The sequence below is a fragment of the Myotis daubentonii genome, chromosome 19 (genome assembly GCF_963259705.1).
Source record: "Myotis daubentonii chromosome 19, mMyoDau2.1, whole genome shotgun sequence".
NCBI classification, from domain to species: domain Eukaryota; kingdom Metazoa; phylum Chordata; class Mammalia; order Chiroptera; family Vespertilionidae; genus Myotis; species Myotis daubentonii.
In genome coordinates, this window is record NC_081858.1 from 15,057,515 (window position 1) to 15,072,358 (window position 14,844).

Here is a 14,844-nt window from a genome sequence, read left to right on the forward strand (position 1 = left end):
CAGGTCCTGCTCATCCCCAAGCTGGAGAGTCCAGCCCAAGGCACACTCCATCCCTTTCTTCACATGTACATACCCTTGGAGGGGACCAAAAGGTTATCTTTAACACTGTCTACATCCTCTTTGTGATTTCTTATTGGAGAATGTGCTTTTAACTAAGTACATTGAAATGGCATGATAACACAGATACAGAAAGGATTGGGGACTGGCTCCCAGCCTCCGTAACAGACTCACCCTGTCATTTCATTAGCCATGTAGTAACTCTGCACTCGGTGCGAATGAATTGTCTGGACCCTGCTTATGGCATTAAGGTGGAGGCTCACCACCTCACCTCATCCTGACCACAGCAGCTGGTTGGATGGGCAGCGAGGATCCCAGTGAGGATCCATCTCAGTACCAGGGCTGGCTGGAATGGAGGAACAAAAGGACCCCAGGAGTAGAAGATTGGGGAAGGAGTGGTGAGAACTGGATTGTCACTGCGCTACAATTCATAACTGCTAACCAGGGACGACGCAAATGGGATTCAAATTTTATAGGAATGCATCTGGCCAGCAGAGGGAAGGGCCCAACAGCGTTGAGAGCACACCACACGTCACTATAAAGTATCAGAAGCAAGTAACATTAATTTTGTAACTCTTAATGATAGTCTTTATATTTTGTATAGCTTTTACAGTCCAAAAATTAAGTAGTATAATTGGGATTATGGAAAATCAAGGGTAGAGTTTTACTCAAAGCTGTTAATGTTTTAATATTTTTCTTCTGTAAGTTGCCTGAACATATCTGTACTTACACAGAAATGACATAGGCTGCTTTTATCATATAGAAATTACCTTTCCATTCCATTATAGCTTGAGTAAAACATATTAAAAGAAAGGCTCATTTTAAGAAAGACATTTTTTAAAAAATATATATTTTTATTGATTTCAGAGAGGAAGGAAGAGGGAGAGAGAGATAGAAACATCCACGATGAGAGAGAATCATGGATTGGCTGCCTCCTGCATGTCCCCCACTGGGGATTGAGCCCACAACCCGGGCATGTGCCCTTGACCGGAATCGAACCTGGGACCTTTCGGTCCCCAGGCCGACGCTCTATCCACTGAGCCAAACCGGCTAGGGCGGAAAGACATTTTTTTAATAAGTGTGCAGTTTATGCTTATTAAAGAGTGTTCACTTTGTAGCTTTCCAAGAACAGAAAGAACCCATTTGCTGTTCTTAAACTTAGGGAGTCAAGATGTGCATCTTTTAAATAAAATAATTAGAATATATTGGAGTGCATTGCATGTCAGAAGATTGAAACTTTGGTATCAACTATGATGTGTATATATGTATTTATATAAATATCACACATGCATTCACATGTATGGGAATACATGGACTGTCAAATGTTTTTCCTATGGATCATTTTTAAAAACTTGAAAAATACTGCCTTATACTTAAAATATCTTTTCATCTACTGAATTATTAAGGATGTTTTGGATTTGACAACGTGCAGTATCAATGAGAATGAGATAAAAAAATGGGACTATACCTTGTTGGGAATGTAAACTGTTGATCTCTTGGGAAGATAAAGCTGTTGGTATCAAAATTTTAAATATATTTATCCTAAACCTGTTATTCCACATTAAGGGCCCTAAGGAAATTAGTTTGCAAGTAACAATTATCACAGTATTAGTGATACTGTGGAAAATTACAAAAAAATTGGTTGTCCACTAATGGGGAATTACTTAAAGAATGGGGCTCCCATCCCTGGCCACTGTGGCTCAGATGGTTGAGAGTCATCCTAGGCACCGAAAGGTCGCAGGTTTGATTCCCAGTCAGGGCACATACCCAGGTTGTGGGTTCAGTCCCCAGTTGGGGTGCATGCAGGAGGCAACCGATAGATGTTTCTTTCTCTCAAAAAAATCAATAAAAAACATTTTTTTAAATGGGGTTTCCACAAAATGTCACACTAAATCCATATTCAATTTACATAGGAAAATTATTTTGTTAGAACAGGTAAAAAACAGATTAAAAATAATATCCAATTAGTGTGTAAAATATGACCCAAACAAATAAAGTGACTGTTCACCAAAATATTAGTGTTTCTCTCCAAATGATGAATTTCGGGGTAATTTTTACTTGCTTATACTTTTTATTAGCGTCCAAATCATCTACAGTGATTATAAATTTCATTTTTCCAACAGTAAAATGTTATTTCATTTGAGAAATAACCTGAGTTCCCACGGAATTTTTTCAATTTTCAACCTTGGCTGAATTAAAAATAAATTTTAGATGACTTCATTAACATATCCACTTCCTAATCCTCGTTTTTCAAACTGTGTGCTGTAGGTTTTTGGGGATGAAAGTAACCTGAGCTTAACTATCTAGTTTATAAAGTAAAAAAGTTACAGTAAGCTAAGGTTCATTTTTTTTTATTTTATTTTTTAAAATATATTTTACTGATTTTTTTACAGAGGGGAAGGGAGAGGGATAGACAGAAACATTGATGAGAGAGAAACATCGATCAGCTGCCTCCTGCACACCGCCTATTGGGGATGTGCCTGCAGCCAAGGTACATGCCCATGACTAGAATTGAACCTGGGACCCTTCAGTCCACAGGCCAATGCTCTATCCACTGAGCCAAACCCATCAGGGCAAAGGTTCATTAATTATTGAAGAAGAATATTTTATGTTAATTTAGAGCAGCCTACGTGTGCGGTGTTCATAAAGTCTGCAGTAGTGCAGACCTAGGCCTTCACATTCACTCACCACTTACTTCACTGACGCCCGGAGCAACTCCAGTCCTGCAAGCTCCTTTCATGGTAAATGCCCTGGACAGATGTACCGTTTTTTATCCTTTATACCATTTTGTCACTGTACCTCTTGTATGTTTAGATACACAAACACCACTGTGTTAAAACTGCCTACAGTGGTACAGTGACATGCTGTATGGGCTTGGAGCCCAGGAGCAGTAGGTTCACCATCTAGGTTTGTGTAAGTACACTCTCATGTTCATATGACAAAACTGCCTGATGGGGCATTTCTCACCCTGCATCCCTTCAAACCATGTGTGACTTACACTTCCATTTCTAACTTCTAATAGACAACACACAATCGTCAAGAGCCGTGAGCTGGTTTTAATCAACCAATAAACAGCATTGATTCTTAACAGTACACACAAGAGCCCTCTTTCACATTTGTCCCATGGGATTATTTTTCTAAATACTTATCAAGTAGCTTCACTTCCAGCCTCACTTTTTTCTTCCATCTGGATTATCGTTTTTATAGTTAAAACTCGTACCTTTAAAGAGCCGACATGTATTTTTTTGTTTTTTTTTGTTACTCCTCACTGGAGGATATTTTTTCCATTGATTTTAGAGCGAGTGAAAGGGAGGTAGGTGGGAGGGAGAGAGAGGAGAGAAACATCTGTGTGAGAGAGCCACATCAATTGGCTGCCTCCAGCACAAGCCCCAGTCGGGGCGGGGAACCTGTAACCCAGGTATGTGCCCTTGTCCAGAATCGAACCCATGACCCTTGGGTTCGTGGGCAAACGCTCTGATCATTGAGCAGTGCTGGCCAGGGCCTGAGATTTATAATGATCTCTAACAACCTGCTTGCTCCTCAGTGACCTCCAATGTCACATCTTTCTCAGCTGGTGATCCCCAGGACCTGTTGCTGGCAGCCTGAGCACCTTCTTTACCACACTTCATTCACCTTTCTCTTCATTCCTAAGGCTGCCCTCAGTACCTCCCCAAGTGCCTACACATGGTTCTGCTTTGTTAGCTTTCACCATCCACATTATCATCATTGGAACTGAAAGAGCAGAACTGTATTTGGCTTAGAGGGAAACATCTAACACGTTGTCCTCTTACACCCAGAACTGAGGAAACGAGGGTTGGAAGAAACTTCAAGGCCATGTGGGCCAGCTAGATCAGGGGTGGGCAAACTTTTTGACTCGAGGGCCACAATGGGTTCTTAAACTGGACCAGAGGGCCGGAACAAAAGCATGGATGGAGTGTTTGTGTGAACTAATATAAATTCAAAGTAAACATCGTTACATAAAAGGGTACGGTCTTTTTTTTTTTTTAGTTTTATTCATTTCAAATGGGCCGGATCCGGCCCGCGGGCCATAGTTTGCCCACGGCTGAGCTAGATGTTCCACTCCCAGTTATGAGAAGTGAATGACATTGAGGTTCAATTTGCTTGTAGGTTGGCATGAGTCCAATACAGGCGCCAGCCCAACTAGAGGACAAAAGGCAGGCATTTCATTGTTCACCAGCCCTGGCTCCTCTCAGAATACAGAAATAGCCCCAGGCTGGCTGGGAACTCTTCAATGAAGTTTTTCTGTTAATTTCCTTTAAAAGCAACAGTTGTCATCATTTAAACTCCTAAATGCCCAAATCTAATTTTTAAAACATGCAATACCTGACTATTTAGTCATGGCACTGACCTCTTTTCCCTTAGATTGTCAAATTTAAAAACAAAAAAAAACAACAAAAAAAAACACCCAACAGCCAACACAATAATAGCTATTGGTGTAAATGAATCAAAATTAAATCTATTTTTTTGTTGTCATTTACTTATGTCTAAGATCTGATCCTACTGCACTAAATCATCGCAGCCTTGCTGTGATGTCCAGGCATCTGGTTTGCAATAAAAAGCAATGAAGGGAGGGGCTGGCAGGGAACTCTTGGGGTGGTATAGGGGACACTGTTTGTATTCGCAAGGCCAAGTGGCCCAGGCATAGCGGAGAGCGGCCACGGCGCCGGGACAAGAACTGATACTCAGGGCCAGGGTCTGGGTGGAGGAAGTGTTCATGGGAGCTGGAAGCCACTTGCACTGATGGTCACCACAACACGAGATCTAATGAGAGAGTCATAAATAGGAAGGGTCAGGTCAGGCAGAAGGATGCTCCTCGAGGCTGGGAACTGCTCTTTGAGACAGACCGCAGGGAGAGAAAGCTGCTTTGGGCCAAGAACCTACTTTCTACAGCGACCAGAGCAAATCTGAGTCAGTCTGGTCACTACAGCCACCGGTTGACAATCAATGTTCATGAGATGAAATAAATAACTCAACCAACAAAGCATAAACTACGGAGGGAGATGGGGAAGCACCATCACATCCAGCATTTGGGGAAGGTTCCCCGAGCATCCTTGCGGTCACCCTCCTGACAAACGCTAAAGCTGCTGCTCCCTGTGGCCCGGCCACGGAGCTGAGGAACGAGGGAAGGGCACCAAGGAACTTTGGATAATGAGGCCTTAAGTCAGACAGCAATCCCGGGAAGGGAAGATAAATTATCCAGTGCCCAAGCTTACATTCTGACCGCAACTGTGATTCTGGGTCCAGATGATGGACGGACTGCCAGATACTGATGAAAGTAGAGACAGAATGCAGAAGCCCCCTGGGAGCTAGAATTCCCCTAACACCCAGGGCCCAGAAGCTAAGTGGTATGAGCATTGACCAAGCACCGGGTTCCAGAGAAGCTGCCCTGGATAAACGCCTGTGTGACTAAAGTTGGTTTAAATACCCTTTCATCTCCTCCAGTGCCCTCTTTCCGGATGCCCCCAGCCCCAGCAATGGCCTCTTGGTTCCCAGACACTCATGTAAATGTTCCATCTACAGAAGAACCTCTTCAATCAACAGCCCCAGTGTCACTGTGGGATGATCTTTAGAAGAAAGTACTTTCGTTATACAAATCACACCAAGCTCCAAATCACCAGGTTTAAGCCTCTTACAGGAGACACTAAACTCAAAAGGATATCAGAATTTAGGATGAAAGAGACATCTAAGGACGAGGGGGAATATTCGGGAGCAAGGATCCTTTCAACAGGCAACCTGCAAATAAAGCTGCAGGCCCTGCCCAGAACAGAGATGGCTGCTTTGGAGGGAAGACACAAAAGGAGTATCATTTAAATATGGACTCGTTTTCCCTTCCTTGATTGTTCTGTCTATCAAAACTGCCTCTAAGCCAGCGACTGTCTACCGGTGTGCTGCATGAATTCTTAAAGCATAAAATACCTGACTGTTAGTCAGGGGCACTGACCGCTTTTCGCTTAGACTGTCAAATGAAGAAATGACAATGAGATGAAAAGGGCTGAAAATCGCTGCTCTAGGCAAATAATTAAGGGCTGTTTATTTGCCCCTCTTAGATAAACTCAGCCCCCCACCAACCAAGCCCTGCCTCGCAGTTACGTTAAATTGAAGAGGTGGGCCTCACTGTGGAGGAAATCCTGATACTGAATCCCCATTCAGGAGGAACCCCCATTGTTTCTGCTATTCTCACCTCAAATATCTCGTGGTCCTGCCTCTGCACCTCAATTTGCTGGGAGTACGTGAGGCTGAGCAGCCCCTTGTCGGCCAAGAGCTCTATCTTCTCAGGCAGTGGTCCCTGGAAGGTCAGCGTCTTCTCCCCATAAGCCACAGCTCGGGCCCCCAGGTGCAGCCGGTAGGCCACAGTCTGCTTATCTCGAGGGTGGATGCTGCAGGACAAAACACAAGTACTCAACTTTGGGTTTGAGCTCAATAATAACCAGATTTTTTAAAAATGTACTTTTATTAATTTCAGAGAGGAAGGGAGAGGGAGAGAGAGAGAGAGAGAGAGAGAGAGAGAAACATCAATAATGAGAGAGAATCATCGATTGGCTGCCTCCTGCATGCCCCCTGCTGGGGATCAAGCCCACAACCCAGGCATGTGCCCTTGACTGGGATTGAACCCGGGGCCCTGAAGGCTGACGCTCCATCCACTGAGCCAAACCAGCTAGGGCAATAACCAGATTTTTAAAAAAGGAAATAATATACAAACACCCCCAGAAGGTGAGAATAAAGTTGACCGAGTCTAATAGACAATGGCTGGTCAGCGTAAGAGAAATGGTGAGTGATAATCACAGCTGGGGCTCTGGGCCGTCTATGGGCTGGAAACCTTGAATAACAGATGACTTGGAAGGAAGAAATAAAAGGAGGGAGAGAAAGAGGAAGGGATGGAAGGAGAGAAGATACTAGTACTAACCAAGGAGAGCTAACTCATAAGACTATTCCAAACAACAGAGCCTGTGTTTCATCTGAACCATCTATTCATTACTTGGTCCCCTCCAGGGTTTATCTGTTCATTCAATAACTATTCATTCATTAAAAAGTAAACAAATACTAGTTCAAGCTCCTACGATAACCCAGACACTGCGTTGGGCTGCACTGAAACCCCCGTGTACCCTGTGCTAGCTAGCATGTGGTGGTCGTCGGGGCCACTCCCAAACACTCCACTGCTCCTCCTCTGAGGCCGTGGCAGAATCACGTTTCCCTCTCCCTGAAGCTGGGCATGGCCACGCGACTGCGGGTGGACAATGCGACGTGGGCAGCAGGGTCTTGTGCTGCTTCCAGGGAGAGCACTTAGTTGCCCGTGTGGGACTTTCAGGCGACCATGGAGGGACAGATCGACGCGGGGCCTCGTTTCTCTGGATCTGTGGGCGGCCACGATGGCAAAGCCTCTCTGCTGGCCTTTGGGCATGGAGTGTGAACAAGACATACATTGTTGTTGCATCACAGCACTGAGATGTTGAGGGTTCTTTTTTTTTTTCTTTTTTTTTATTACTACAGCACATCCCAGTGTAAATGACTCTAGAGCAGTGGTTCTCAACCTTCCTAATGCCGCGGCCCTTTAATACAGTTCCTCATATTGTGTTGACCCCCAACCATAAAATTATTTTCGTTGCTACTTCATAACTGTAATTTTGCTACTGTTATGAATTGTCATGTAAATATCTGACATGCAGGATGTATTTTCATTGTTACAAATTGAATATAATGAAAGCATAGTGATGAATCACAAAAACAATATGTAATTATATATGTTTTCCGATGGTCTTAGGCGACCCCTGTGAAAGGGTTGTTCAACCCCCAAAGGGGTCGCGACCCACAGGTTGAGAACCGCTGCTCTAGAGCATGCTTCTAGGGTCCAATCCTTAGGCCATCTACTCTCTCTCCTCTCACAAGTGAACATCACAGTGAAGGCCACAGATAAGGAACATATGATTATTCAAACAAAGCCCAAGAGGCACCCATACCTGCCGAAAGGCGAGGTCCTGTCACCGAGGTCCATAGCTACAGCCATGAAAGTGTTGGGCATCCTTCGGTTGGGGACATAGCCAACGTCTGCTGTTTGATGCCAACGGATCTGGGGAAATCGATCATCTGAGTCTTCATCGGACAAAACTGCAGACAACTAGGAAGCAGAGAGATGGCGGCGTCAGGATTTTATTGCAGCAGAATCCTACACCGGAGTCTTTTCGCAAGCAAACCCTGGTTCTGCTTCATTCATTTGTTCAGAGGTTCACTCAACAAGTATCTCCTGAGCTTCTCACTGCTGTGGCAGAATCCCTCATCCCACCTGCCCCAGTGTAACTCTGCCACTGCCCTCGCCACGATGCGGAGTCGATGTCTCCTCCCGTGGGATCTAGGTTACGTGTGTGATGGTCTCCGACCACAGAGATGATGTTGCTCAGAAATGACATTGGGCAGCTTTCAAGTTTTTGCCTCAGGAGCCCCTGCCTTCTGATTTCACTCTCCTCGGACCCTGAGATAGCCAGTAAAAAAAAAAAAAAAAAAAAAGTCTAGCTGCCCTGCTGGAGGAATGATGTAGAGAGAGGGGCGTTGGACACTGGAAGATCATGAAGGAGATAGGCATTTTGTCCCAGCAATCCCAGCAGAGGGGCCAGTGATGCGGATTCTAGATCCTTACGTTCAAACTTCAGCCCCAGAGCTAGCCCACCGATGTCACAGGGAGCAGAGGGCGCCGTCCCACCGAGCCTGCCTGGCCAGCCCACGGAGGCATGAGCGGAACCAATGGCTGATGTTTTAAGACACCGTGTTTTGGGGTCATTTGTTGCAAAGCAGTAGGTGATGGACACATCTGCGTACAACATAGGGCTAGGCAGTGTTTGTCGGAAAGCAAAGAGGACTGTCTTTGAGCATGTGGACAAATTGCATCAAAGGTCCCAATTATTTTTTAAAAATATATTTTTTATTTTTTTAGAGAGAGTGAAAGGGAGGAGGAGAGACAAAGAGAGAGAAACATCAATGTGAGAGAGGTACACTGATTGGTTGCACAACCCTGGCCCTTGTCAGGGTGTGCCTGCAACACTGGTACGTGCCCTTGACAGGAATCGAACCGCGGACCCTTCAGTCTGCAGGCTGATACTCTATCCACTGAGCCAAACCAGCTAGGGCTAAGGTCCCAATTCTTTACACCTTCCTATATCCACACCCTCTTGTCATATGGCTCTATGGCTTCTCCTATTAAGAGGAAAAGTGCATTTCCCCACCATCTGATTCTGAGCTCAGCCACGTTGTTTGCTCTGGCCAATCGATGAAACAGAAGTTACGGTGTGTCAAGTCCTAGCCTCGCCTCAAGAGACCTAGCATCTCTGCCATCGCCATGAGAATGGCATACCCGGGCTAGCCCGCTGCTCTCGAAAGGAGGCTGACGGCTGTGGGACAGAGCTGCCTCATCTCAGCCAACCAGCCAAGCCTGGCCTGCAGCAGAGCCCCCAGCGGACCCACGGAGACAGGAAAGTGCCCAGTGGGGCTCAGCCAACGTCAATCAACCCCCAGCCACTCCAATACATGAGCCATAATCATCAATGCTATTTTAAGTCATGGATTCTGTATGCATAGCTGAGTACACAGCATTTGCTTTCATCTGGATGAAAAGTGGATAGATTCCTATTCTTGCAAAGGGCAGAAGCTCCAGAAAAGTTACTACAATGCACGTGGTCCCGCTATTCCTTCCTTCTCTGATGTTTGTATCACCCTGTCCTCTGCTTTAGATAGCGCCTATTCTTAGCCTTAGTTCCAGCCAACTCGAGGCACCAACCTCTTATCTCTCTTTATAAGCCATGACCTAACAGTAGGCCAAGCCGGACATTGGGAAACGGCCCGGGTGAGCAAGCACATGGCCGTTGTAAAATGTCTGTCCCCTTCAGAGGAGCTGCATTAGGAACAGACTGTTTCTCCCAGGTTCGTGACTCACATGGCCCAGGAAACAAACACCTGAGATCATCCCTATAAATGTGGCCGCACTTTGAATAGAGGGCATTTCCTGCCCCTGGGGTTGTTCCAGAAAGAGTAGAAGGTCACCAGGAAAACACTGGAGAGGCTGCAACCGTAGCACAAGGGATATGGGATGAAGGGCCTGTGGATGAAAAGGGGCCACATACTAACCCCGGCCAGCTCAGGGAGGCCTGCAGGGCGGCCGTACAAACTCAGAGGCTTAGAGTAACCACACAGATGGTCTGACCAGAAAACTTCCTAACTAAAAGCGCGTCGTGGCGGGTAGTCCAGTCCCAGGCCTGTAGCTCCCTGGACAAAGGTCAGTCTTTACCTGAGGTGAGCCTGTCCATTGTCTTTTTGCATCTAAGATAACAGACCTTTGAAATGTCAGCGTAATCTCCTTGTCCAGACCTCTTACAGCACACCTACCGCACCAGGCAGGACACCACGGACCCCTCACTGTCATCCTGTTCTCCGCATGCCACCTCTATGTACACGTTAGTTAACTATCCTGCGCCCACCCATGTAAAAGAAGTGTCTTTCTATTTTACCTTTTATCCAGTCCTAGAGCTTTCCCCCCTTTGCTTTCTCCCACTGCCTTATCCTGCCACTAATGCATTTCATGTAACTCCCTTCCATCTGCTTTGATTCCAGTACAGTGGGGCCTTGACTTACGAGTTTAATTCGTTCCGTGATGGAGCTCGTAACTCAAATTACTCGTATGTCAAATCAAAAAGTGAACGAGTGAAACACGTGATGCTGGGCTGATGTGGCGTTCACTGTGACGTTCGCTGTGCCAACTAGCGGTGGGGTATCTGAAGCTGGCTCGTAACCCGAATTTTAGCTCGCAACTCAAAGCAAAGAATTGGCTGAGAGACAGCTCGTATCTCGAAAAACTTGTTAGTCGGGACACTCGTAAGTCAAGGCCCCACTGTATATAAAACAACCTGCACAACTGCCATTCTCTGGAGCAAATCTCCATCCGTTGGGATTTTGCTTACTAGCAATTGTCTTCCATTTGGCTCAATAAACTCATAAAGCCCTGGCCAGTGTGCTCAATGGTTAGAGCATCGGCTCGTACACCAAAGGGTCTCAGGTTTGATGCCTGGTCAAGGGCACACACCTGGGTTGCAGGTTTGTCCCCCATTCATGGCATGTGCATGGGAGGCAACCAATTGATGTGTCTCTCTCACATGGATGTTTCTCTCTCTCTCTCTTTCCCCCTCCTTCCCTGTTCCCCTTCCACTCTCTCTAAAAATCAATGGGGAAGATATCCTCTGGTGAGGATTAACAAAAATAAAAAAATAAAAATAAAATAAAAAATTCCCTACAGGTTTGGACATTTTCTTTTTGTTTTTCTTAATCCTCACCCTAGGATATGTTTATTGACTTTATAGAGAGAGGAAGGGAGAGAGAAAAAAACAACACCCAACACATCAATGTGAGAGAGAAACATTGACTGGTTGCCTCCTGTATGTACTCTGACCAGGGATTGAACCTGCAACCTTTTTGTATAGGGCAGTGGTCGGCAAACCGCAGCTCGCGAGCCACATGCGGCTCTTTGGTCCCCTGAATGTGGCTCTTCCACAAAATACCACGTGCAGGCGCTCACATACAGTGCGATTGAAACTTCGTGGCCCATGCGCAGAAGTCGGTCTTCCGGCCTGGGCGAGTCTATTTTGAAGAAGTGGCGTTAGAAGTGGGGGGTGTCGGTCAGTCGGCCGGGAGATGTGGCACAGGCGGGCCGCGGTATACGCAGCGCGGGGGAGGCGCTGGCGATTTATGCAGGAGTTGAGTGAGCCAGTCAGTCAGGAGTCCCCTAATTAAGTGAATAACAATGTACCTACCTAGATAGCTTAAGTTTAAAAAATTTGGCTCTCAAAAGAAATTTCAATCGTTGTACTGTTGATGTTTGGCTCTGTTGACTGATGAGTTTGCCGACCCCTGGTCTAGGGGAACGATGACGCTCCAACCAACCGCGCCACCCGGCCATGGCTGAACATTTCTTATATGGACAGTATGGTGTGGGATGTAGGTGATATTTCCGATTCTCTTATTAAAATCTCATGCAAATTGGCTTTAATCGATGAAATGATAAAAGGTAGTGAAGCTTCATAATGGAATGTCATGAAAACTAGAAAATTGGATTAAAAGATCCGTGAGTCACCCCACTTCTTCCCACAAGACACCCAGAAGCCTGAAGGTGGAACCATATTCACCCGTCAGTGCCGGGATTGGGAATCGCGGTAACAAAGCTACCAGAAAGGTCTAAGGCAGCGGTTCTCAACCTGTGGGTCGCAACCCCTTTGGCGGTTGAACGACCCTTTCACAGGGGTCGCCTAAGACCATCCTGCATATCAGATATTTACATGACGATTCATAACAGTAGCAACATGACAGTTATGAAGTAGCAACGAAAATAATTTTATGGTTGGGTCACAACATGAGGAACTGTACTTAAAGGGCCAGAAGGTTGAGAACCGCTGCTCTAGGGTAAGTACCTGCCTGCCGCACAACAGGGAGAAATGCCAACAACAGTCACTCATGCCAAGGAAGTTTCTCAAAATGGCAGTTTTGCCGAGAATTCCTGCAATTCTCCACTCCCATGTCATTGATTGCACTAGCACATACTGGCCACGTGGGGGCACCAGCACACTCCACAACCAAATTGTTTTTCCTAAGGACACAGCGGGGTGCTGTTCAGCCTCCCATGGTGATTAGTAGAATTGCTGCTGCTTCTGAAGGCATATAACAGCCAAAGAATAGGAAGGTGGCCACATCCAGAGGGCTTCACAAATCACATACTGCACTTTGCAGTCTGTTCCACTCCAAATCCCTTCCAAGAAAGCGTCACAGGGACTCCTGCCCCCACCATGCTTCAGGTCACCTCTCCATGAATAATCTCTGACACATGCGTCTGGCCCTGGTCTATCTACTGAGCTTGAGTCCTGCATCGCTAGCGGTGCTCCAGTTCCTGCAAGCATCACTTCAAACCCAACATTCATCTTTCCTTACAGACCACTGTCCCTCCAGATTTTCTGGCCTCTCTCATTAATAAAAACAAACACTGCCCAGCCGGCGTGGCTCAGTGGTCGAGGCGTTGACCTGTGAACCAGGAGGTCACGGTTCGATTCCTGGTCAGGGTATATGCCCCAGTTGCGGTCTCAATCCTCAGTGTGGGGTGTGCAGGAGGAAGCCAATCAATGATTCTCTCTCATCACTGATGTTTCTCTCTCTCTCTCCCTCTTCCTTCCTCTCTGAAATCAATAAAAATAATAAACAAACAAAAGCAAACACTAACTTTATCTGACATGTGCCAAGCTTTACATGGATTAACTAACACTTAAAATAACAAAGGAGTTTGATATCTTGTTCAAAATCGCATAGCTGAAGAAGTGCCGGGGCTGGGATCGGAATCCAGGCAGGCTGGCTTCGATCTGACGGCAGCTGTGATCCGGTATCTCCCTTTGAGGGTAGATGTTTATAGTCTCGGTATTCCACATGTGACCAACATATTTTTGTTGATGACATCAAGTTAAGCCCAGAGGCTAAGGGGAGTCTACTAAACTGGAAGGCCTCGGTGCCAGGACAAGGTCTCTGGTTCGTGCTGTTTCCAGCACCTCGCACAGTTCGGAGCACATTGCAAGCATTCAGCACATACTTCTGGGTTGAGCTGGCTGAAGTCACATTTAAATCAGCAAGTACACAGGCTAAGAGACAAAAAAGTACCTCAAAACCCAAATGTAGTTCCACCAACAGTAACTCAGAACTGTGACAGGAGTTGCTATTTTGATAATAATGAGCAGAATAATCTTGTTTCAAAGTCAAAATAAATGTAAGAAAGAAAATGATTGTAAAGTAGTTATAAGTGCAAAGAGTGTCTATAAAAATCTTTATCCAAAAAAAGTATGGTAAAGTAGGACGAGGTTAGAGGAGATGGGTGGCTGGTGGGAAGGGAAACTGTGGACATCCAGAGGCAGCTGTCTGGGAGTATTCTGTCCAACTCAGATGTTAAAGCCCATTCCCTCACTACGTCATGAGTTGGGTCTTGGTTTTATAATATTTTACTTGTTTAATTTCCTGTGTTCCAGCAAAGTTAGAACTACCACCTTATTCAAACTTCGGTAAGTCACAGAGGGCTTCCTAAGTGATACCCAGGGCGAGAGCTGCAGGATAAGTAAAAGTTAGCTGGGACAGTGTGGGAGAGAGAGATTATTTCAGGCAAAGAGATTATTCCATGGGCTGGGAGTGAGAGAACGAGGTCCCTTCTAAGGAGTGGCAGGGATAACACCAAGTTAGGGAGGGTGTGGGGAAGGGAACATGCTCACACACTGTTGCTAAGGGCATACATTTATACCCACTCATAAACTTCTACAGGGAATTTCAGGAACAAGTTTAGAGCCTGAAAAAGTATTCAATTTAACCTAGCAATTTCATTCCTGGGCATTTATCTTACAGAAAAAATTAAGCATGCATGTAAGGATTTAGCTGCAAGGAACAGAAACAAGCTGCTGCTTATAAAAGCAAAATATGTAAAGCAACCTCAGTGCCCACTTATCAAGGCCTAGTTAAATAAATTATAATATAACCATATTTCAGAGTACTCTGTAATCATTATAAATTGTGCCCAAGTCCTGACCGGTTTGGCTCAGTGGATAGAGCATTGGCCTATGGACCCAAGGGGCCCAGGTTCGATTCCGGTCAAGGGCATGTACCTTGGCTGCGGGCACATCCCCACTGGGGGGGGTGCAGGAGGCAGCTGATTGATGTCTTTCTCTCATCGATGTTTCAAATTCTCTATCCCTCTCCCTTCCTCTCAGTAACAAA

The 14,844-nt window shown here is 45.7% G+C and overlaps 1 protein-coding gene across 1 annotated transcript in view; it reads right to left on the bottom strand.

Moving 5' to 3' along the window:
- Positions 1–1,398: 1,398 nt before the first annotated feature.
- Positions 1,399–14,844, bottom strand: part of SIAE (sialic acid acetylesterase) — a 41,179-nt gene continuing 27,733 nt past the window's right edge. Inside the window, 4 exon segments of the mRNA XM_059676633.1 lie at positions 1,399–4,634; positions 4,636–4,839; positions 6,260–6,455; positions 8,034–8,191. Of these exon segments, the coding sequence (XP_059532616.1) occupies positions 4,584–4,634; positions 4,636–4,839; positions 6,260–6,455; positions 8,034–8,191 (609 nt within the window). The 3' untranslated portion in view covers positions 1,399–4,583.